Consider the following 25,185-nt stretch of genomic DNA (forward strand, 5'->3'; position numbering starts at 1 on the left):
ATATTCTGAGAGAATTTGCATTTGGTTTTAATTTTTTATTATTTGTGTTTTTTGGAGTTATTTATTCAGCAGCTCTCCAGTCAGCCATCTTTGCCAGGATCCAAATTCCCCTAGCAACCATGCACTGATTTGTATATGAGACTGGAATATGAATAGGAGAGGGTCTGCATAGAAAGATGGGGAATAAAAAGTAGCAATAACAATACATTTGTAGCCTTACAGAGCATTTGATTTTAAATGGGGTCAATGACCCCCATTTGAAATCTGAAAATAAATTAAAAAACTATAAAATAAATAAATCATGAAGACCAATTGAAAAGTTGCTTAGAATTTTATAACATACTTAAAGTTAACTTAAAGGTGAACCATCCCTTTAAGTCCATGCTTAAGCTGGCCATAGATGTTGAGATTTTTAAAAGATCAGATCCTGATCGTGAGACCAATATCTTCTCAGAACGATCGTACGATCGTACGAATTGACCATCAACTAAAAAGACCAATTTGGCAGGAAAACAAAGGGGAGCTGCCTGCTTGGCCCTGCAAACATAGAGAGATTGCACTGGGACCGACAAAGATTTTTTGACCTGGCCGATCAATTTCCCGACAGATGTCGGCCGAAAAATCGTAAGATGTACGATCGTTCGAATACCACTAACCGCACGATAATTTCGAAGGATTGGTCGGACTTCCCTAAAATCGGTCGTTCGGCAAGAAGAATCGTCGCGTCTATGGGGACCTTTAGTGTGTTATACTGTTACTTATGAGCAGGACATGGGTATAAGGGTCAGAGACAATACTAATAGGAGTGTTCATTAGGGAGCAGAGTTGTGAGTCTGTCCCACAAGGAACCATCTCCTGTAAGGTAACAGACACAATGATCTAAGGGGTTATACCCAAATAACAGGGTAACAGACAGAGTGTAGTTGCCAGACCCCAACCCAGTGGGAGATGAAGACAGAAGGGAATTCCAGAAACAAAAAGAGTGATAAAGAGAGAGGGCTATAAGGTCTGTAATTCTTCGGGACAGATAAAGGGAAGCCAACAATCTACTCCCAGAAGAGTGACATGGAAGGAGTCCCACCCTGGTCCCTATTCAGTAGAGTGAAGGACATGTTCCCTACTGTGCCAGGGAAACAATCACAAGATAATTATACGTCACTTCTAACAATGGACAAGTGATTTACTCCACAGATCATTAACTAGTAGAATTCTAGAGCAACTGGACTTGCTGAGTAATCAATGAAGACGTTTCACTACTCATCCGAGCAGCTTCTTCAGTACAACTGACTGGTGTGGGAAGTCCTCGGCATATAAACTCTTCCACTAATCCAATCACAATAACTACACAGTGATCACACCTCTGTGAGTTTCAGGTGTCACCTCTTTGAAGAGTTACAATGTGCCGTTGTGATTGGATTAGTGGAAGAGTTTATATGGTGAGGATTTCCCACACCAGTCAGTTGTACTGAAGAAGCTGCTCGGATGAGTAGTGAAACGTCTTCATTGATTACTCAGCAAGTCCAGTTGTTTTTAGATTTACTTCTACTAGATATACCATGACCTGGATGAATGGAAATCTTCATAGTCATAATGTGTAAGGCATTCAATGAAATCTCTCTCATATTTCGGGAGCTTCCAGCTGACCATAAGGGGAAAGCATACATAGCTACGATTCTTAGCAATTAGTATAGAGGTCTGACCTTGAGTCCTGCGCAGAGCCAATTTCTAAAACCCAGACCCGCATATTTACCCACTTTGATCTGCTACCGGACCTGCAACTGGCTTATCTGCAACCCGACCCACAACCCGCCAACCACCATCAGACAGGAAGTGATGGTGTTGCAAACCGGAAGTGACTTCATCAAAAGTGGACAAGGACAGAAACAAGTTTTGTAAAACTTTAAAAGGAGTAAAATATAGACAATATTACATAAGATAGGAAATTTAGATGAGACCCGCAGCTGAAAATCCTGCCCTCATTCCGCAGGGTTCCCGCTTTTTTTGCGGGTACCCAACCCGCTGCAGGACTCTAGTCTGACCAATCTATGCTAGGAGTTGAATCGGGGTCCTGTACAGATGCCGCCATCGTGTATAGCTCAATAAAAAGGAAAGATACATCTACTGCTCCAATTCATAGGGGCAAGGAGAGTCTCTAAAAGCGCACAATGGAGGAAGTCTGTATATCCATTTACCTATTAATTGTGTACAGTATTGCAGAATAGGTGGTTTGTCTTATTAAAGGACCACTAACATCAATTTTTAAAAAAAAAAAAAAAAAATTTGTTAGTACAGAACGAAAAAAAAACCCCACAAAGACAAATTAAATCACTAAGTCTTTGTTAAGAAATAACTTACCGAAACTCCACTTGCGCTCCTCTTCAGAAAAGGCGATGAATCATGCGGCATTCGATTTCTCCTCCCTGGCTATCTCCTATAAGCAGGGCAGGTAGGAGAAATCGTGCGCCGCATCACTTGTTCTGAAGAGGAGCACAAGCGGGGGTTTCGGTAAGTTAGGTCTTAATTTCTTAATTAGCCAAAAATGTAATGTATAAAGGCTGGAGTGACTGGATGTGTAACATAATAGCCAGAACACTACTTCCTGCTTTTCAGCACTTTCTTCCTGCTTTTCAGCTTGCTTTCCTCTGATTGGTTACCAGGCAGTAACCAATCCGTGACTTGAGGGGGGGGGGCGCACATCCTCAATTATGGGCTTGTGTTGGGATTGCCATTTACCTGCTCTCTCTCGGCCATCCTCCTCTCTTCCTCCCGGCGTATATCATCACGTCTCCGTTGCTGCTCCTTCTCCTGCTGTTTCCTTTGCTCTCTCTCCCGCCGCTGTTGCTGTAAGAATAAATATCAAGAGGAGTCAAGGTTCAGACTGGTTTCTATGCCTGGGGCTCGACTCCCAAAAGCTGTATCTAAGTCATGTGTTTAATGGGTTAAAAATATGCAGACTAATGACAATGAACTGGTTATTAGGTCCATCCCATTTAGGGGTAAAGCTGTAACCATAGCGTTTAAAGGAAAATTTCAGCTTAAAAATAAAAACCGGGTAAATAGAGATAGGCTGTGCAAAATAAACAATGTTTCGAATATAGTAAGTTAGGCAAAAATGTAATGTATAAAGGCTGGAGTGAGTGGATGTGTAACATAATAGCCAGAACACTACTTCCTGCTTTTTAGCTCTCTAACTCTGCGTTAGTCAGTGACTATAAGGGGAGCCACATGGGACATATCTGTTCAGTGAGTTTGTAATTGATTCTCAGCATTCAAGGGAAACTATCCACACACCTCATATTGTCCCACTATAAGGTAAGCCGACCCACGTTTATCCAGCAGTAACTATTTAGTATTCCACACAGCTGGGACACTCCCATCAACCCAGTCAACTTCAGCCTTTTTTGCTATACCCCTGTACATCTGTATTATTTCTTTCCATTTAAAGGGGAACTATGGCAAAAAGGAAAATTAACATAAGCATCATACTGAAATAAGAAACTTTCTTAATACAATTAAAAGTTCTGCATTGTTTCTGAAATAATCAAGTTGATCTTCACTATTCCTCTCTCAGCATCTGTTTCTCTTCATTCTGTCTTCATGCAGCAGTTGGGTGTCAGATATTCATTGACAGTTAGATCCAATATATCTTATAGGGGGGCTCCTTTTGCCTAGAAGATGTATTCGAGCTCACTCAAATAATGGTTCCACTACAAAATGTAATAAAATAACTGCCTTTTGCAGAAATCCTGCATGTAGAGAGACATGATGTCTGGTGATTTTAATAAAGTGAGCTCTAATACATCTTCTAGGCCAGGGATCCCCAACCTTTTGAACCCGTGAGCAACATTCAGAAGTAAAAGGAGTTGGGGAGCAACACTAGCATGAAAAATGTTCTTGGGGTGGCAAATAAGGTCTGTAATTGCCCATTTGGTAGCCCCATGTGGATTGTCCTCCTACATTGAGGCTCTGTTTGACAGTACACCTGGTATTTATGCAACCAAAACTTGCCTCCAAGCCAGGAATTCAAAAATAAGCCCCTGATTGAGGCCACTGAGAGCAACATCCAAGCGGTTGGAGAGTAACATGTTGCTCACGAGCTACTGGTTGGGGATCACTGGTCTAGGCAAAAGGAGCCCCCCTATAAGATATATTTGATCTAACTGTCAATGAGACATGATGTCTGGTGATCTGAATAGAGAGAGCTCTAATATATCTTCATATATAAGAGATATTGGATCTAACTGTCAGTGAATATCTGACACCCAACTGCTGCATGAAGAGAGAATGAAGAGAAACAGATGCTGAGAGAGGGATAGTGAACATAAACTTGATTGTATTTAGAAAGTTTCTTATTTCAGTACGAGGAAGCTTATATATAATTTTCATTTTTGCGATAGTTCCCCTTTCAGCTCAGATTCAAAAGCAACAGTTATGTCCCATGTGCCCCCCCTCCAGTCATGGATTGGTTTGTGCCTGGTAACCAATCAGTGGAAACCAAGAGAGCTGAAAAGCAGGAAGTAGTGTTCTGGCTATTATGTTACACATCCACTCACTCCAGCCTTTATACATTACATTTATAGCTAACTAACTATATTAGACATGTTTTATTTTGCACCGCCTATTTACCCAGTTTTTATTTTTATACTGAACAATGTAATACCTGTACATGTCTTTGTGTGATACAGAAGTGAGTGGTAAGACAGAACCAGCAGATAATGACATAGAAGAGCAATGGGGCACACAGACATCCCTGCAGATGTGAGTGATAGGGACCATTTCACAAGCTGCAGGTCAATGCATTAGCATGTCTATCACCTGAGATGCAGTATTTTTTTTTGTATTAAACCGGTCATTCTTAAAGGGGAGCCGTCACGAAAATGAAAATTTTATATAAGCTTCCTCGTACTGAAATAAGAAACTTTCTAAATACAATCAAGTTTGTGTTCACTATTCCTCTCTCAGTATCTGTTTCTCTTCATTCTGTCTTCATGCAGCAGTTGGGTGTCACATATTCACTGACAGTTAGATCCAATATCTCTTATATATGAAGATATATTAGAGCTCACTCAATTCAGATCACTGGACGTCTCTCTACATGCAGAATTTGTGCAAAAGGCAGTTATTTTGTTAGATTGTGTTTGTACTGGAATCAGTTATTTGAGTGAGCTCTAATACATCTGCTAGGAAAGGAGCCCCCCTTTAAGATATATGGGATCTAACTGTCAGTGACTATCTGACACCCAACTGCGTGGAATACTAAATAGCTACTGCTGCATAAATGTGGGTCGGCTAACCTTACAGTGGGACAATATGAGGTGTGTGGATTGTGCAAAAGATGTGCAAGGGTTTCCTTGAAGATTCAGCACTCCTAGTATTCATCAGCAAGTGCTGGCAAACCAGAGAATCCTTTTGTATTACAGCAGGGATAGGCAACCTATTACTTGCACTCCCTCTACCTTAAAGGGATACTGTCATGGGAAAAAATGTTTAAAAAAAACAAACAAAACACATCAGTTAATAGTGCTGCTCCAACAGAAGTCTGCAGTGAAATCCATTTCTCAAAAGAGCAAACTGACTTTTTTTATATTTAATTTTGAAATATGACATGGGGCTAGACATATTGTCAGTTTCCCAGCTGCCCCCAGTCACATGACTTGTGCTCTGATAAACTTCGGTCACTCTTTACTGCTGTACTGCAAGTTGGAATGATATCTCCCCCTCCCTTTCTCCCAGCAGCCTAACAACAGAACAATGGAAAGGTAACAGATAACAGCTGCCTGGTAGATCTAAGAACAGCACTCGGTAGTAAAAATCCAGGTCCCACTGAGACACATTCAGTTACATTGAGTAGGAGAAACAACAGGCTGCCAGAAAGCAGTTCCATCCTAAAGTGCTGGCTCTTTCTGAAATCACATGACCAGGCAAAATGACCTGAGATGCACCTACACACCAATATTACAACTAAAAAAAATACACTAGCTGGTTCAGGAATTAAATTTTATATTGTAGAGTGAATTATTTGTAGTGTAAACAGTGTAATTTAGAAATAAATATCATGACAGAATACCTCTAACAAAAAAATATATATACTGTATATATTTACACATCCTAATCCAGGATTAGGTTCGGGATTCGTCCAGGATTCGGCCTTTTTCAGCAGGATTTGGGCGAATCCTTCTGCCTGGCCGAACGGAATCCAAATTTACATATGCAAATTAGGGGCGGGGAGGGAAATCGCGTGACATGTTGTCACAAAACAAGGAAGTAAAATAGTTTATGCATATGCAAATTAGATTAGATTCAGATTCGGTTCGGTATTTGGCCGAATCTCTCATGAAGGTTCGCCGAAACCAAAATAGTGGATTTGGTGCATCCCTAATATTTACTATAGGTCTGTCATAGAGACAGTGTGGTTATAAAGTATGAAGGAAATGAAGTGCCAAATGTCCATGATCAGCACAGCAGCTCCCTGCAAACAGTTCTTACCTCTTCCACTCGGCGGCGCTCTTCCTTTTGCTCCTCTATGCGTCTCTGCCTCTCATGGAGCAGCTGCTTGATGTGCGCCTCAGAGTCCCGGTGCTGAGCTCCTACCTGCTGCTGCTTCAGGGCCTCAGAGTTACTTTTGTTCTCCTGCTGAAGCCTCAGGAACTCCCGTCTCAAAGTGGATTCCCCCGGCACGTTCATTATTGAACTGAAAGGGGCACAAGAAACTCTTAAAAATATTCAACATGGTCATATTTAGTGTGTGAAATAATTTGTGCTCTGCAGGGGCGGGGCAGGGTCACTATGCAACTGTGTGTGCCACTGCAGGGGTGGGGCTATTTCATTGATTGTATTACCCAAGCTTTAGGGTTCCGTTACAAGAGTCGAGTGCCTTACCTTGGTTCTCCCTCCTCTCCATGGTTCTCCTCCTCATCCTCGCTGCCACTGTATTCATATTCGGTCTCATCTGTGTGAAGTAGGAATAGAAGTAACTCAAGTGCCCCAAATTCTGTGAGAACTATAGCAGACAGAGCTCCTGCAATTAGGGACGACTCCTGTGTGTGAAGGGGATTAGGGGAACAGCAGCACTGACTCAGTGGAAGTGTGTTAGGAACAGGCTCATTCCGCACAAACTGCCATTGTTATGTTGTATAGGTGCAGTATACAGGAGCAGAGCTCACCTCTTCAGCTGGCCTATACTACAGTATGTAATAAAAATATACACATTTTGGCACATGGAATAAAACTTAAAGGGTAGAAACTCTTGTGGGTTTTTTAACCACTGTTATCTCCCCGACTGCATCAGTCCAACTACATTCCACTCTATCTGAGCACCAAATACAGAGCTGTACCACAGGGTTGGCTCACATCTTCTCTGTCTATGGTGGCGATACTGGAACAGGACATGGGAGTAGACAACCAGGACCAGGACGGCTTTAGTGCCAATATATATGATCCCCTTCTAGGAATTAAGGCCCCATACATGGGCTGATAAAAGCTGAGTCAGCAGTTTATTGGCCCGTGTGTGGGGCCATCCGACAGGCTTCCCCCATCGATATCTAGCTGAAAGTTGGCCACATCTCGATCGGGCAGGTTAAAAAATCCATTAAAGGAACAGTTCAGTGTAAACATAAAAACTGGGTAAATAAATAGGTTGTGCAAAATAAAAAATGTATCGAATATAGTTAGTTAGGCAAAAATGTAATGTATAAAGGCTGGAGTGAGTGGATGTGTAACATAATAGCCAGAACACTACTTCCTGCTTTTCAGATCTCTAACTCTGAGTTAGTCAGTGACTATAAGGGGGGCCACATGGGACATAACTGTTCAGTGAGTTTGTAATTGATCCTCAGCATTCAGCTCAGATTCAAAAGCAACAGATATGTCCCATGTGCCCCCCCAAGTCACTCATTGGTTACTGCCTGGTAACCAATCAGTGGAAAGCAAGAGAGCTGAAAAGCAGGAAGTAGTGTTCTGGCTATTATGTTACACATCCACTCACTCCAGCCTTTATACATTATAATTTTGGATGCGGCCAAACCCCCGAATACTTTGCGAAAGATTCGGCTGAATACTGAACCGAATCATCATTTGCATATGCAGATTAGGGATGAGAGGGGGACAACATTTTTTACTTCCTTGTTTTGTGCCAAAAAGTCACAATTTCCCTCCCTGCCCCTAATTTGCATATGCAAATTAGGATTTGGATCAGCCCGCAGAAGGATTAGGCTGAATCCTGCTGGAAAAGGCCGAATCCTGTATTTAGTGCATCTTTATTATAGATACATTATTTATTTTGCACAGCTTATTTATTTATCCAGATTTTATTTTTATACTGAACAATTCCTTTAAATGAACTGTTAGTATGCTGTAGAAAGTGATATTCTGAGACAATATGCAATTAGTTTCCATTTTTTTATTCAGCAGCTCTCCAGTTTGTAATTTCAGCAGTCTGGTTGCTAGGGCCCGAATTCCCCTAGCAACCAGGCATTGCTTTTAATAAGAGACTGGAATATGAATAGGAGAGGCCTGAATAGAAGGATCAGTAATAAAAAGTAGCAATGACAATACATTTGTAGCCTTAAAAAGCATTTGTTTCTTAGATGGGGTCGGTGACCCCCATTTGAAAGCTGGAAGGAGTCAGGCAAATATTTAAAAAAAACAAATAAATAATGAAGACCAACTGGAAAGTTGGCTGTTCTATAAATACATGCTAAAAGTTGACGTAAAGGTCAACCACTGAAAATCCCACGGAATTCCTACCTTTCTCACCTCGCTTTTTCCTGGATCTGTCTATGTGATCCTTCAGCTGGATCCTGACCTGCCTCTCTGTCGGCTGGTCCCTGATAAAGGGGTGCTTCAGCAGCTGCTCGGTGGGCGGCCTGCTCATGTAGTTCTTGATCAGACACGTGTCGATGAAATCAATGAACTTTTTGGACCTGAGAGTGGGGAGTGATGAGACACAAGGACAAGTATTAGAGATTAGAGACCCCAGTAAGAGAGAGAATTGTGCGATTCCCACATAAAAGTAGTAGGATGTCAGGAACATCTATCCTGGAGCCAACACATTCCCACTTTATGGAATCTCATCTACAAACAGATAAGAGATACGTTGGCCAATACCACCATTAGGGTTCTGGGAAATCCTCATGTGTCTAACTTGGTAATAAATACTGGTTAGTAGTGTATAAATGTAGCCTCCCAGACTAATAATGTCTTATTGGGGTTGGACAGAGGTTCATCAGGCACCAGGGAAATGTACTTTATCCGGCTAAATGATTGGATCGACCCAGTATGTCCCGCAGCTTGGGTGAACACAAAGCAGCATTTATCAGACTGTTACCCTTAAGGCCCCCAGACTGAGCCGGCAGCTTATTGGCCCGTGTGCGGGGCCATCCGACGGGCTTCCCCGATCAATATCTGCCGAAAAGTCGGCCACATCTCGATCGAGCAGGTAAAAAAATCCCGGCGGATTGCGGCCACATCTGTGCGTCAATGCGGTCACGCAATCCGATTGCCCATATTGGATGCATTATGGCCCACCATTGGATCAGCCCGATACCGTCCTCCTCGATGTGGGCATATCGGGGCGAGATCCGCTCTTTTGGTGACATTGACAAACGAGCGGATCTCTACTCCTATGTCCACCTTAAGTTGCCCCTAGGGTCACCTGAACGTGGGCATATCGGGGAGAGATACGCTCGTTGGGCGACATCACCGTTCAAGCGGATCTCTACGCATGTGGCCACCTTAAATTGCCCCTAGGGCCACCTGAATGTGGGCATATTAGGGAGAGATCTGCTCGTTTTGCGACATCGCCAAATGAGCAGATCTGTACGTCTATGGCCACCCTAATGGGACTAGTTTAAAGGATAGAACGGTGGCTTCTATGCCGGTGAGATCAGACATAGGATGTCAGAAGGAGACACAAAGTGTGTTGCGGCCAGCTAGGAATGGGACGTTCCCGTGTTTGGGATGCAACTGCTGTTCCAATTGCCAGAAGGGTGACGTGTTCCAGTTTTGTCATATACATTATAAAATGTCCTTGTGGCTTATTGTATGTGGGACAGACGTCACGTCCCGTTAAAGAACGGATGAGAGAACATAAAATCGGCAATTAGGACTGGCAAAAAGGAACAAGCAGTTGCTTCCCGTTTTTTGGAAGCGAGCCACGGCGTACATCAACTTAAATACCAGGTGGTGGATCATGTGCATAGTCCTAGACGAGGGGGAGATCGAGTGAAAGCACGGCTGAGGAAAGAGGCAAATGGATAAGGAAATTGGAGACACTTGCCCCACAAGGTCTAAGTTTTTAATTGGTTTTTAACATTATGTCTTTCAGATGTTTTTAAACAAATGATTGGGCCTGTAACCTATACAGAGTTAAAAAGTTCCTACTGCCCTTAATGACATTGTAACAATATTGTATTATTGACATTAGTAATGATTGGTATGGACAAGATGTTTCTCTATGTCAATTTGTAGCCAGTAGGTGGCCAAATGCGGTCTATAAAAAGGCCAAAATGGCCAGTGTCAAGTAAAAGGCCATATTGAGGCCTGAAACGTTGCTGACCGGGTTCTGCCATGGAAGTTTGAATAAAGGCATTTTTTAAACAAAGTGGTGGTGTACTAAGAATTTCTATTTTGCTGATCTCGGTGGAGGATGGACCATTGATGGTACGTGCTCCTATTTAAACGTAAAGTTGGGTAATTCGAGCTGACTCTGATCTGTTTTCCCCACAATCGGATCAGCTTGATATCACCCACCTCAATGTGCGCATACTGGGGAGAGATCCACGATCTACGTCTATGGCCACCTTAAGTTAAATTGTAGACATTGAGAATCATGGAGACTCCGCATGGAGACCACAGAGGAGGGGAGGGATGGAGACACTTACCACTTTTTGGATTTAAGTTTCGGGGGTGGATTCCTGGGGATAAGGAACAGAGCCCTCATGGGGTGCATGTCACAGAGTGCTGCCAGTAGGAAAGATGAGACATTATTTACATTAAAAACAAATATCTTGTCCTGATGAACGGCACTTTTAACCCACGTCAACCCAAGAAAACCAAAATGTGAGGCCCACGGTGACTAGTGAAGCCTGCAGAATCACCAGAAAATCGGTTACCGTCAGCAATAACCAATAGGAAGCCAGTATGGTGCTGTATGGTGAATTGTGTGATGTGAAGCAGTAGGTATGAGACACTCAATATTGATTCCTATGAGTTGCGCTAAACTCTATCAGCACGAGTAGATATTAAAGGAGACATATTGTGTAAAAAATAAGAACGTACCAGCGCATTATACTCATTTAGATATAGAAGAATTGTGCTTAAAAAAGTAATGTTTCAGGCTGATTTATTGAATATTTCTGCAAAAACCCACTTCCTGCTCCCTGAATTCCCAGGCTGTGCCTACAGTCTCACTGCACTGTAGAACAGGAACCAATCAGCAGCTAGCAGGACCTGATAGGGAACTGAAGCCTGTCTGTGCTTGTGTGACTGCAGGGCTGTGATTGGCTGTCCTCCTCCTACTGTGCTTCTGGCAGGGACTGTTAGGAGACGCCCACCCCTTATTCGAAACAGGGACCAGAGAACATCTATAGGGAGCGGCTATTTTTATAGATATGAATTTTTAGCACCATGTAAAAACAACACCATATATTACTTATAATTGCCTATAAAATGAGGCTTTTTTTCATGTATCCTACATGTCTCCTTTAATAGCCCACTCCTCGTTGCTGTGCAGCGGCTGCATTAAATACAGGAGACAATACTTGTTTTTATGGGATTTTATGGCTGAAAGGGAAAGTGCTGCACTTCAATCTGTTTGTGCCTTTTGCTTTTTCACTTGAGAGACTGAGCCCCGTTACATGAAGCCAGCAAAGTGCTTTTTATTTGTGTTTCTGTATACGAGCTCTGCCCAAATTGCTACCCACTAGTCTGCTGCTCACATGGGACCCGGAGGACAAGTGGAAGATTAATAGGATAATAAGTAGAGTCCTTCATGTCCCCTCTATCACTCACCCTGCCTGACAAAAAGCATTTGTACATTCCAAGCTGGAGACTAGAGAGCAGGGTCACAGATGTAAAAGCAACATGTAAAGCTGAAAAGGTGTTTAAAGGGAAAGGAAAGGCTAAAATGAAGCAAGCTTTATCAGAAAGGTCTATATAAATACACCAGCAAACCCTCAAAGTAATGCTGCTCTGAGTCCTCTGTCAAATGAAACAGCACATTTCTTTCCTTCTATTGTGTACTCATGGGCTTCTGTATCAGACTAACTGTTTTCAGCTTAAACCTCCAGGGCTAGGGCTTGAGCATGCTCAGTTTGGTTCCCTCCCCCCTCCCTTTTGTAATCTGAGCCCAGAGCTATGAGTGAGCAGGGAGAAACTCAGGCAGGAAGTGATGTCACACCAAGCTAATATGGCAGCTGATAGCCTAAACAAACAAAGAGCGTCTAGAGCTTTATACTCAGGTATGGTAAAGCATTCTGCAGAATAAATATAACATTCTAACTTGCACTATTGCAGCTAATCTATTGGGAATAAAATGCCTCTGTCGCTTTCCTTCTCCTTTAATGGCTGGGTTGGAGGGAATCAGCAGAGTCTTAGTCCACTCAAAACTGAGTATTCACATCGCTTTTTAGTACCTTGACAATTCCACAGACTCCATGACCGTCTGTCCTAAGGCTCACAGCATCATTCAACCCCAATCTTACCTTGCTTCATGTTGAAGTGATGGATTCTGGGACTTTAAGTCCCTCTTTTTTCCACGGACTCATTGCACCACTCACTACAGAAAGCAGAGAGATTTCAAGTCCTAGAATCCATAACTTCAGCATGAAAACCATGATAGGGGCTGAATGACACTGTGAGCCTAAGGCAAAGGAGGGGAATTGGCCCCAGGAACACAGACAGAACACTCTCTCTAGAGTCAGGTATGTCTGTGTAAAAACATAAATTAATATTTAATATCAGCAGGTCAGATTATGTTTCCGCACCTTAAAGGGGTTGGTCACCTTTGAGTTAACTGTTAGTATGATGTAGAGAGGGATATTCTGAGACAATTTGTAATTGGTTTTCATTTTTTATTATTTGTGGTTTTTTACTTAGCTTTTTATTTAGCAGTTCTCCAGTTTGCAATGTCAGCCATCTTGTGGGTAGGGTCCAAATTCCCCTAGCAACCATGCACTGATTTGAATAATAGACTGGAATATGAATAGGAGAGGCCAGAATAGAAAGATGAGTAATAAAAAGTAGCAATAACAATTAATGTGTAGCCTTACAGAGCATTTGCTTTTTAGAAGGGGTCAGCGACCCCATTTGAAAGCTGCAAAGAGTCAGAGGAAAAAGGCAAATAACTATAAAACTATAAAAAATAAACAATGAAAACCAATTGAAAAATTGCTTCGAATTGGCCGTTCTATAACATAGCAAAGGTTACCTTAAAGGTGAACCACCCCTTTAACATGCTTTGTATATATTTAATTATTGTTAGAGAAACCAGCCTGAATAGAAAGAGCTATAAAATTAAATGTGTAGCCTTACAGAGCATTTGGTTTTTAGAAGGAGTCAGCGACCCCATTTGAAAGCTGGTAAGAGTCATAAGAAGGCAAATTATTCAAAAACTATTAAAAAAAATAAACAATGAAGACCAATTGAAAAGTTGCTTACAATGAGCGATTCTACAACATATTAAAAGTTAACTTAAAGATGACCCATCCCTTTAAGAGGGTAAAGAAAACATGGCTGAGCCCGTAGCAGCATGTTGCAATTCCTGGTCATACTCAGTTGCTATGGGATACAAGACCTAGGCAAGCACTGTGCCTATTACATTACACCCAGCTGTAGTAATCTAGCTAAACAAAATGTCTGCTTTGCAGTGGGTGACCAGTAAATGCTAAGGGTTATCTCACTTGGAAAATATACTCCCCTTCTTGACCTGCCGGATATATTTATTTTCACAGACATAACCAATGCCACAGATGAGAAAACTCCATAGTGATAAGTCAAACCATTTCCCAACATCCCTTAGCCTCACAGTGTAATGTAGCCCCTCCCTCGCCTTGTTCCACTGTCAAGTGAAGGATTCTGGGAGTTCAACTCCCACTGCTTTCCAGAGAGTCCTTGCTCCACCTACTACGGGAAGTAATCCATCACTTCACAATGGAACGAGGTGAGGGAGGGGCTGAACGACACTGTGAGCCAAAGGGGGTGGAAAACTGTTCCCAGCAAGCACAGGGACTACTTCTTTCACTCTGTGGCATCAGGTATGTCTGTGTACAATAAAATACATTGATATTTATACTTAGAGGTTCGGGCTGCATTTATTCACCTTTTCTTGATATATCAAAAGAGGGGTATACTTTCCCTTTAAGACAACCCCTTAACAACCAATCAGAAATTAGGATTTACTGGGCACCTGCTGCAAATCAAAAACCCGAGTAGTTGATGTAGGATATGCATCGTTCCCTCAGCTGAATGCATTATTTTTTGCATGGCCTACTTTTTAATTAGTCTTTTTTTTTGTTGTTTTTTTTTTCCATTATCTGCCTTCCTCTTCTGTCAACTTTCCAGATTTCAAATGGAGGTCACCGACCCCGGCAGCCAAAAAAGATTGAGCGGTGAGACTACACATTTAGGGGGTTATTTATCAAAATCCGAATTTATTTCCCCTTATTTATCAGTACATTCTCCTGAAAAATTCCAGTTCGGGAAAAAACGCTAAAAAAAAAATTGTCAGAAAATTTGAAACGTACAAATTTTTTGGATTTTCAGCCAGAAAAATCAAATTTTTTCGGATTTTTTTGAAAATCTGCAGATTTTTCCACGAAACCCGGCGCAAATCAGGATATCTGTGGGACTTCTCCAATTGGCTCATATACAACCTTGCCAGGTTTCAGATGCCGGATTTTCAGATTCAGACTTTCCATCCTCAGGGTATAATAAATCACGAAAAAAAATTTCCCTAAAAATCTGCATTTACTCGAATTTTTCTAGTGTTTGGCATTCGAGCTTTAATAAATAACCCCTTCATTGTTAATTATTAGGGACTATTTTGGATTCGGCCGAATCCCCTAATCCTTTGCGAAAGATTCGGCAGAATACCGAACCAAATCCTAATTTGCATATGCAAATTAGAGGTGGGAAGGGGGAAATTAGGATTTGGTTCGGCCGGGCAGAAGGATTCGGCCGAATCCAAATCCTGCTGAAAAAGGCCGAATCCTGAATCGAATCCTGGATTGCATCCCTATTATTTATTATATTATTATTTAGATCAGTCCCTTTCCTGTTCATCTTTTAGTTCCTCACTACCTGGTTGCTAGGGTAAACTGGACTCTAGCAACCAGACAGCTGCTAAACAATAAGCTTAATTATTCCAAAGACCAATTGCCCCAGAATATAATGGTCTATACATCATAACAAAAGTTCATATTCAGCCGAGCAAGCTCTTCAGTTCGGTTGCCCTTCTCCCGTGGCAACATCACCCACGAGCTGGCAGTTGGGCAGGTTAAAAAAAGTTAAAGGGTTGAACTTGATGGACGTGTGGCTTTTTTCAACCTAACTTACTATGTTACTCCAGTAGTATAAGTAGCCAATCATACTTAAAGGATAAGTAAACCTTAAAAATAAGTGAATGTAAACACTTTTGTAATTTACATTCATTGTTTATTTTCATTTAATTCCAAGATATTAAGGGATACATGTACTGTTAATATGAATGAATTTTGTTACAACAGCGCCACCTGCTGGTCAGTTTCCCACCAGTCTGACCAGCAAGTAGTCAAGGAAGTTGTCAGGAGAAAGAAAGAGGCTGATGTTCTTCTGCTTAGGAAAGATGTTAGAAAGGTTTCTAATTTTATTCCTAAGCAGAAGAACATCAGAGCAGCCCCTTTCTTTCTCCTGACAACTTCCTTGACTACTTGCTGGTCAGACTGGTGGGAAACTGACCAGCAGGTGGCGCTGTTGTAACACAATTCATTCATATTAACAGTACATGTATCCCTTAATATCTTGGAATCAAAAGAAAATAAATTATTAATGTAAATGACAAAAGTGCTTATTATAGCTCCCTCATCAGTTTTACATTCACTTATTTGTAATGTTTACTTATCCTTTAAGTGACAGCGAGTGCAGTGACAGACCAAACATAAGAAACTTACGTGGAGCTCCCTCGGCCATTTCTATAGCAGTGATTCCCAGGGACCAGATGTCACTCTGCAGAGAAGGGGAGTCAGTGAGACAGGAGTGAGTGAGTTAATAGGGGCAAGAAGCAATGAGGAGGGGCAACTTACCCTGTAATCATAGGTGGCATCTGGGTTCTCATCACAGGCAATCACTTCGGGGGCCATCCAGTATGGGGTCCCTATAAAGGTATTTCTTCTCCCCACTGTGCGGTCAAGCTGAGCACTCACCCCAAAGTCCACTGAGAGGCGCCATGAAGAGGAGGGAACAATTCAAGGCAGAGAAAGATGAATCAGGGGGGTCTAATACTAATGACATATACACACGTAGAGGGTCCGAGGTCTATCAGTAGCCTAATGACTATCCCCATAGGAACCCACTGATATCTGATCACAAGCTCTAGGGCCAAGGAACTAGATCAGCCCAATTTAGTTGAGCAAACTGGGCAACGAGGTTGCTGTGTAAGGCTAGCTGAAAGGTCACATGGTAGCCCAGCTGTGACTCACCCAGTTTCACCTCGGCATTCTCTGTGAGGAGCACATTCTGCCCTTTGATGTCTCGGTGTATCACTTTGTGAGCGTGGAGGTGAGACAGCCCCTGTACAGAAAGCAAGACAGTTAGAGTGCTCTGTAATATGCATTACACCAGGACAGCGTTGCTTGATGGCACTTACTGCTTGCATTTAACAACAACTGAATCCTGCTTCACTGGTTTGGGTGCTGCCGACACTAGTTGTGGGTGCTGCCGACACTAGTTGTGGGTGCTGTATACTTCATATTACACTGCAGCCCCACACACTAAATCTCCTGCCACTCCTCAATTCACCTACCAAACGCTTTTTTCAGTTCAATTGTTTTCAGTAGGGAATCCACTATTTTGGATTCAGCCAAACCCCCAAATCCTTCACAAAGGATTCGGCCGAATACCGAACTGAATCCTAATTTGCATATGCAAATAAGGGGTAGGAAGGGGAAACATTTTTTACTTCCTTGTTTTGTGACAAAAAGTCACGAGATTTCCCTCTCCGCCCCTAATTTGCATATGCAAATTAGGATGCGTATTCCGTTCTACTACTTTCTGCTTTTCAGCTCTCTAACTCTGAGTTAGTCAGTGACTATAAGGGGGGCCACATGGGACATAACTGTTCAGTGAGTTTGTAATTGATCCTCAGCATTCAGCTCAGATTCAAAAGCAACAGATATGTTCCATGAGGCCCCCTCAAGTCACTGATTGGTTACTGCCTGGTAACCAATCAATGGAAACCAAGATAGCTGAAAAGCAGGAAGTAGTGTTCTGGCTATTATGTTACACATCCACTCACTCCAGCCTTTATACATTACATTTTTGCCTAACTAACTATATTATAGATTAGAGATGCACAGAATCCCCTCAAGTCACTGATTGGTTATTGCCTGCTAACCAATCAGTGGAAACCAAGGAAGCTGAAAAGCAGGAAGTAGTGTTCTGGCTCATGAAAGTGTTGGATTTGCTTGGATGATTTTTCCTATGTAATCTTTTCTATGCAATTTTCTCTATGTAACTGATTCTTTGTTCATTTCATTCCTCACATAATTCATTTTCCTAAAGCATTGATTTATTAACTTTCTTATTTATTGTAGGAATTAGGGATGAACCGAATAGACTATTTTGGATTCGGCCGAACCCCCGAATACTTAGGGAAAGATTGGGCCGAATACCGAACCCTAATTTGCATATTCAAATTAGGGGTGGGAAGTGGAAAACATTTCTTACTTCCTTGTTTTGTCACAAAAAGTCACACTATTTCCCTCCCAGCCCCTAATTTGCATATGTAAACTAGGATTCGGAATCCTGCTGAAAAAGGCCAAATCCCGAATTCGGTGCATCCCTAGTAGGAATTAATATTTAGTGTATATATATATATATATATATATATATATATATATATATATATATATATATATATATATATATATATATATATATATATATATATATTTATTTTATTTTTTTCTAGTCTCCTCCACTATCTTATTTCATGTATTGTTATATTAATTAAGATCTTTGGTCAATATTGAACTAAACGATGAGTGTTATATATATATATATATATGTGTAGAAATTTCTTTATAACCTTTGAAATTGAACTCAGGTGTGATAAACCACAGTTAAGTTATTTTTTAACAAGGGGGGCAATCACTTTTTCACACAGGCCCATGTAGATTTGGAGTTTTTTTTATCCCTTAATAACATAAACCTTCATTTAAAAACTGCATTTTGTGTTCAATTATGTTATCTTTGACTAATAGTTAACGGTTTTTGATGAGCAGAAACATTTAAGTGTGACAAACATGCAAAAGAATAAGAAATCAGGAAGGGGGCAAATAGTTTTTCACACCACTGTATGTGTATGTGTATATATATATATATATATATATATATATATATATATATATATATATATATATATATATATATATATATATATATATATATATATATATATATATATATATATATATATATATATATATATATCCCATCAAGTTTTTTATTTATACTTATATATTACTATATAGATAAGTTAGTGCCATAAGCCTTCTATTCCTTATGCATTTATGTGCCTTTTAGTGGAATATATGTGTTCAGTATTGCAAGGGTTAATGTTTTTAAGAGGTGTGTCTTCTAGCCATTTAAATGCTCATGTGGACAGAAGGAAGTGGCTTTGAAACACACGAAACGCGTCAAGCGTGTACCGTTTTGCGCGCTCCATGTTTTTAAAGAATTTTCACGAAATCGTAGATTTTAGTGCCGCGAGTGCTCCTTATCCAAGAAACGTGTTGTGTATTATGTTAGACATCCAGTCACGCGCAGGGTACGGTTTTATTATTACACAGGAAAATATTTTTAAAAAGAAACCATTTGCCATTGTTTTTCATGGTTTGTAGTTTGAGTTATTTGGTGGGTTTTTTTTGGCAGCTCTTCTGCCATTTCAGCAATCTGTTGCTAGGGTCCAAATTCCCCTAGCAACCATACACTGATGCAAATAAGAGACTGGAATATGAATAGGAAAAGGCCTGAATAGAAAGATGAGTAATAAAAAGAAGCAATAACAATACATTTGTAGCCTTACAGAGCATTTGTTTTTCAGATGGGGTCAGTGACCCCCCATTTGAAAGCTGGAAAGCATCAGAAGCAAATCATTCAAAAACTTTAAAAAAATATATAACGAAGACCAATTGAGAAGTTGCTTAGAATTAGCTATTTTATAACATACTAAAAGTTAACTAAATGGTGAACCACCCCTTTAATAAGTGACTGTGTGTCAAGGGATGCACCAAATCCACTATTTTGGATTCGGCCGAACCCCCGAATACTTTATGAAAGTTTCGGGTGAATAACGAACCGAATGCTAATTTGCATATGCAAATTACGGTGGGAAGGGGAAAACATTTTTTACTACCTTGTTTTGTGACAAAAAGTCACGCAATTTCCCTCCCTTTCCCTAATTTGCATATGAAAATTAGGATTTGGTTTGGCCAGGCAGAAGGATTGGGCTGAATCTGAATCCTGCTGAAAAAGGCAGAATCTGGAACTGAATCCTGGAAGCGATGCATCCCTAGTGTCAATAAGGACTAAACAAGATTATTAAGGCTGTGAGCACAAGGAGGGCAGGTCTGCACCCACTCACCCGCAGAATCTCCCGGCAGATATAGGCAATGCAGTCTTCCTTCAGGGCATTTCCTTTGGTGTTTTTGACCAGATCAGTCACTGAACCGGCTCCGCAGAACTCCATGACCAGCTGCAAGGGGGGCACACAAACAAACATATCAGCATCCTGCCTGCTCATATCCAAGTCTAGCAGTCTTGTGCACAGAGCTTACAATCACTCACCCACAGCTGGTCATCATTGCCCGGTGGGCTCTTCTTGATGAAGGCTCCATAGTAGGTTGCAATGTTGCGATGATGAGAATACTTCTTCAGCATATTAATTTCCTGCTTTATCTCCTCTTCCTCGTCCTGCCAGAAACATCAGAGCATTAGCCAGAGGCAGTGTTTGGGCAAGTGTATTCGCTCAGAGTCCATGTAGTGAGGCTTTGTATGGCAGTAACATGGCAGCTCCCTAAGCACTCTTGTCATTTACATTCATTAGTTATTTTCTCTTGATTCCAAGAGAGTTGTAACAAAATTCATTCATATTAACAGCACATGTATCCCTTAATATCAAAAGAAAATAAATAATGAATGTAAAATACAAAATTGCTTAGAATAGCCCCTTCATCAACTTTACATTCACTGATTTTAAAGGTTTACTTATCCTTTAAAAAGAGGATGCCAGGCAGCGACTAGGTGAATAGCTAAGTAGTACATCAGTTCCTTATTCCTCCTTAGCAGCACACTCAGTCCCATTTCGGGATGCACTGAATCCAGGATTGGGCCTTTTTCGGGTTCAGCCGAATCCTTGTGCCTGGCTGAATCGGAATTTGTATATGTAAATTAGGGGCAGGAAGGAAATCACGTGACTTTTCATCACTGAACAATGTTTTCCTTTCCGTCTCCTAATTTGCATATCCAAATTAGGATTCGGTATTCGGCCGAATCTTTTGAAAGGGATTTGGCCGAATCCCAAATAATGTATTCAGTGCATCCCTAGTCCAATCCATTTGGGGAACACACATACGAATAGCATTATGTAATATACAGAGACTCCCCATGATGCATTCTCACACTAGGGAACAGAGGCAGGTACATACATACATACATACATACATACATATATATTATATAGCTTAGTTCACTAAGTTTGACCAGGAGCAGTAACCAATAGCAACCAATCAGCAGGTAGAATTTACTTACCATCTTATTGGTTGCTATGGGTTACTGCTCCTGGGCAAACTTAGTGGGCTATGTTTTACTTCTTGTGCTCAGACGAGTGAGCATGTTGCTTTATGGTAAAAACCATGGAAAAGATGACAAATTAGTAGCCCACCGACCAGCAAGGGGCCTAAAGCAAAGGGCTTTCTTACCTCTGTCACATCCATGACTTTAATAGCAGCCAGCTGGCCAGTCTTCACATGGCGGCCCTGAAGAAGGACAACAGAAAAATAACATTACTTTTATAAAGGCCTGACAAAGTCAAAATGGTCTCCCGGGGGACCCGTGTCCATATGTAACTAAAGGAGGGGGAATCATGGCCAGTAAATGTCTGGACTGAACCCCCTGACTGCAAGATTATTAAAGGAGAACTAAAGTCTTACTAAAATTGTGCTTCTGTACCAGCCCAAGGCAACCACAGCCCTTTAGCAGTAAGATCTGTGTCTCCAAAGATGCCCCAGTAGCTCCCCATCTTCTTTTCTGCTGATTCACTGATTCACATGCTCTGTGCTGTTGTCACTTACTGAGCTTAGGGAGCCACTCACAATATACAGTACACATAGAATAGAAATGTCACAATATAAGGCTGATTAGTAATTAATACACATAATTACTACATGGCAGCACAGAAACCAGTGCAATTAGCATCAGAATTGAATCATCAGCAAACCTGTAGCATCAGCTTATATTACAGCCAGGGAAGCTCATTTTCTGCTGCTGGATAATTAGTGACGAGCCCTAAGCTTAGCTTCTCAACAGCCAATCAGAGCCCACTGAGCATGTGAGTGTCACAGACACTTTCCAAGATGGTGACCCCCTGTGACAAGTTTGAAGTCCTGGATCATTGCTGCTATTGACAAGCTCAAACTTTAGCCTCGTGCAATAAGTTCACTATATCAAATAGGCCATTTTTAGCCATATATTGAGTTTTAGGGTTTAGTTCTCCTTTAAGCCCCATTATTTTTTAGGGTTTATTTCTCCTTATAGCACTCATAGCCAGGACTGTATCATTGGGGCCCCATACAACATCCATTAAGCAGGGCCCTTTCTCCCAGGTGCCACAATATTAGCTCTTCAGTCACCTGAGTGATGGGCCCTAGTAAAAAGGAAAATGGGGGCCCAATGGAAAAAAACATTGGTTGGCCAAGCCCAATGATGCCAAAGACTACCCATGATCTACTGAAACCTTGTCAACATCCCCACTGCCTCCTGTAAATAGAATTGTTGTGTCTTTTGGGGGCTCCGAGGCTGGAGTACCTATAACCAGGTGTCTGACTGCCATAAAGTATATGTTACCTATGTGTAGGCTTAAAGGGGTTGTTCACCTTTGAGTTAACGGTTAGTATGATGTAGAGAGAGATATTCCGAGACTATTTGCAATTGGTTTTCATTTTTTATTATTGAATGATTTTTACTTATTTAGCTTTTATTCAGCAGCTCTCCCGTTTGCAATGTCAGCCATCTTTGCTAGGGTCCAAATTCCGCCTAGCAACCGTGCATTGATTTAAATAAGAGACTGGAATATAAATAGGCGAGGGCCCGAATAGAAAGATAAAAAATAAAAACTAGCAATAACAATCAATGTGTAGCCTTCCAGAGCATTTACTTTTACATGGGGTCAGCGACGCCCATTTGAAAGCTGGAAAGAGTCAGAAGAAAAACGCAAATAATTATAAAGCGATAAAAAAAAAAAATAATGGAAAAATTGCTTATAATCAGCCCTACTATTACATACTAAAAGTTTACTTAAATGTGAAGCACCCCTTTAAGTTGGCACAGCTAGAAGGTTGGCACTTAAAGGTGCAATGAGAGTTTAGCAAGAATGATTTTGTGTTTGTGGGTGGGACAGACAGAAGCAGCTGAAGTGGTCTCTTCCCTGTTTGGGGTGTCAGAGACAAGAGTATATTCGGATCATAGAGCAGGATATAAAGGACAGACTTGCAGGCACTCTCTGTTGCTAAGCAAATACGCACTCCTTCTCCCCCGCCATCCCCCTCTCCAGAAATATCCGACCCCCAATCCTCCGCTTCCTCCCTACTTTTTGTTTTCCATTGTGACTGTGCAGTTTGCTTATCCGGCAGTTTCCTGAGACAAAGCAGTCTCAGCTCGGAGCTCTCGCAGCAGCAAATTAACTGCTTGCACTCGGGATCAGGCACAGAGAGAGTCTGGCTAAACTACGATCTTGTGCTGGGGTTTGCCCAGTGTATTTATATTTATATAGAGCAGCAGGTTCCTATTTGCCCCAGGGTAGAGCCATGGAGACTCACACACCAAGCTGGGGCACTGGGAGGTTGCTGAGCTTATCTGCCAAGAACTGAACTCCCCTCTAAAGCCAGGGCAACATGGGACAGTCCATTCTAACATGTTACTACAAATAGCCGATCCTGAGGCTGGATTCAAGTCTAAGGGGTGGTAGAAAATAAGAACCCTCTTCCCCCCAAAAAACATTACAGCCGACATCCTACGTCCAAGCCAACTACAAGCAATTACTTTAAATGCCCCCCCAGATTTGCAACTGCGTGGGGATACTGGCGAGTACTGCAGGCACCTAGCAGGATGGGAGGTGTATAAAGGATAAGTAAACCTTTAAAATAAGTGAATGTAAAATTGATGAGGGGGCTATTCTAAGCACTTTTGTCATTTACATTCATTATTTATTTTGATTCCAAGATATTAAGGGATACATGTCCTGTTAATATGAATGAATTTTGTTACAACAGCGCCACCTGCTGGTCAGTTTCCCACCAGTCTGACCACCAAGTAGTCAAGGAAGTTGTCAGGAGAAAGAAAGAGGCTGATGTTCTTCTGCTTAGGAAAGATGTGAGAAAGATTTCTAATTTTATTCCTAAGCAGAAGAACATCAGCCTCTTTCTTTCTCCTGACAACTTCCTTGACTACTTGCTGGTCAGACTGGTGGGAAACTGACCAGCAGGTGGCGCTGTTGTAACAAAATTCATTCATATTAACAGTACATGTATCCCTTAATATCTTGGAATCAAAAGAAAATAAATAATGAATCTACATAGAAAAAAAGGTTAAAATATCCCCCTCATCAATTTTACATTCACTTATATTAAAGGTTTACTTACCCTAAAAGGTTGGGATCAGGATACTGGAGAGTAGTGCAACAAGAACAAAGCAGCACTAGAGGTGTATTTAAGGTTATTGCAGGGATAATGATACGAGGATGATGATGGGAGGTTCAGGATAAGTACACATATATACTGTAAGTATACAGTATGTTGGACTGTACATTCAACTGCATCTGTGGTGGGTTCTCCTTTACCTTATACACTTGTCCATAAGTTCCATTTCCAACAACTTCAACCAGTTCAAATATTCCAGCAGGATCCTTAAATGACAAAAAAAAAAAGTCAGTAACATGGATAATAAAACTACACATCAAAAATGTTTCAGTTTCTATTATTCAGCCAGTGGAGAAAAAACAAATCAGCAGCCAAGGGTAAGATCCGTGTTTACATATTTCTGGAGGGCAATAAACTGAAGGCTGGGGTGTGCCGCACCAATACAAAGCTACAGATAAGTGCTGCCAAGTAGAAGTCAACTACACCCCCTTTATCAGTCTAGAGATTCAAATTTTGCCATCAATTTTGAGTTTTTTTATCAATTTTTAGATTATAAAAAAATGTCTTACTTCCAACCCATACGAGCTCTGAATGTCAGCGAAAAACCCAATACTGACACATTAGAGGACACATTTCTAGGGATGCACCAAATCCAGGATTCGGCCTTTTTCAGCAGGATTCGGATTCAGCCTAATCCTTCTGACCGAACGAACTGAATCCAAATTTGCATATGTAAATTAGGGGCGGGGAGGGAAATTGCGTGACTTTTGGTCACAAAACAAGGAACTAAAAACAGTTTTTTCTTTTTTGAATATGCAAATCAGGATTCGGGCGAATCTTTCGCAAAAGATTCGGCCAAATCCAAAATAGTGGATTCGTTGCATCCCTACACATTTCCCAGCTAAAATTTTAAATAAACGGTGGAAAAAATATCCCCATAAATCCATATACAGGTATGGGACCTGTTATCCAGAATGCTTGGAACCTGGGAATAATGGATCGTCATACCTTAAAGGGATCCTGTCATCGGAAAACATGTTTTTTTTACAAAACACATCAGTTAATAGTGCTGCTCCAG

At 41.2% G+C, this 25,185-nt stretch overlaps 1 protein-coding gene across 13 annotated transcripts in view; it reads right to left on the reverse strand.

Moving 5' to 3' along the window:
- LOC108703545 (misshapen-like kinase 1) overlaps positions 1-25,185 on the reverse strand; it is a 77,109-nt gene that overhangs the window by 23,190 nt on the left and 28,734 nt on the right. For 11 of the 13 annotated variants that reach the window (XM_041588968.1, XM_041588967.1, XM_041588972.1 and 8 more), the window contains exons 2-13: positions 24,308-24,373; positions 21,174-21,230; positions 20,041-20,166; positions 19,838-19,948; positions 16,674-16,764; positions 16,278-16,408; positions 16,146-16,200; positions 10,881-10,959; positions 8,746-8,921; positions 6,880-6,949; positions 6,487-6,691; positions 2,734-2,841 (exon numbers count right to left, since the gene is read on the reverse strand). In XM_041588968.1, the coding sequence (XP_041444902.1) occupies positions 2,734-2,841; positions 6,487-6,691; positions 6,880-6,949; positions 8,746-8,921; positions 10,881-10,959; positions 16,146-16,200; positions 16,278-16,408; positions 16,674-16,764; positions 19,838-19,948; positions 20,041-20,166; positions 21,174-21,230; positions 24,308-24,373 (1,275 nt within the window). The remainder of the gene's footprint in view (positions 1-2,733; positions 2,842-6,486; positions 6,692-6,879; positions 6,950-8,745; positions 8,922-10,880; positions 10,960-16,145; positions 16,201-16,277; positions 16,409-16,673; positions 16,765-19,837; positions 19,949-20,040; positions 20,167-21,173; positions 21,231-24,307; positions 24,374-25,185) is intronic. The other 2 variants (XM_041588966.1, XM_018239727.2) reach the window with 1 other exon arrangement.

The sequence above is a fragment of the Xenopus laevis genome, chromosome 3S (genome assembly GCF_017654675.1).
Source record: "Xenopus laevis strain J_2021 chromosome 3S, Xenopus_laevis_v10.1, whole genome shotgun sequence".
Classification (NCBI taxonomy): Eukaryota; Metazoa; Chordata; class Amphibia; order Anura; family Pipidae; genus Xenopus; species Xenopus laevis.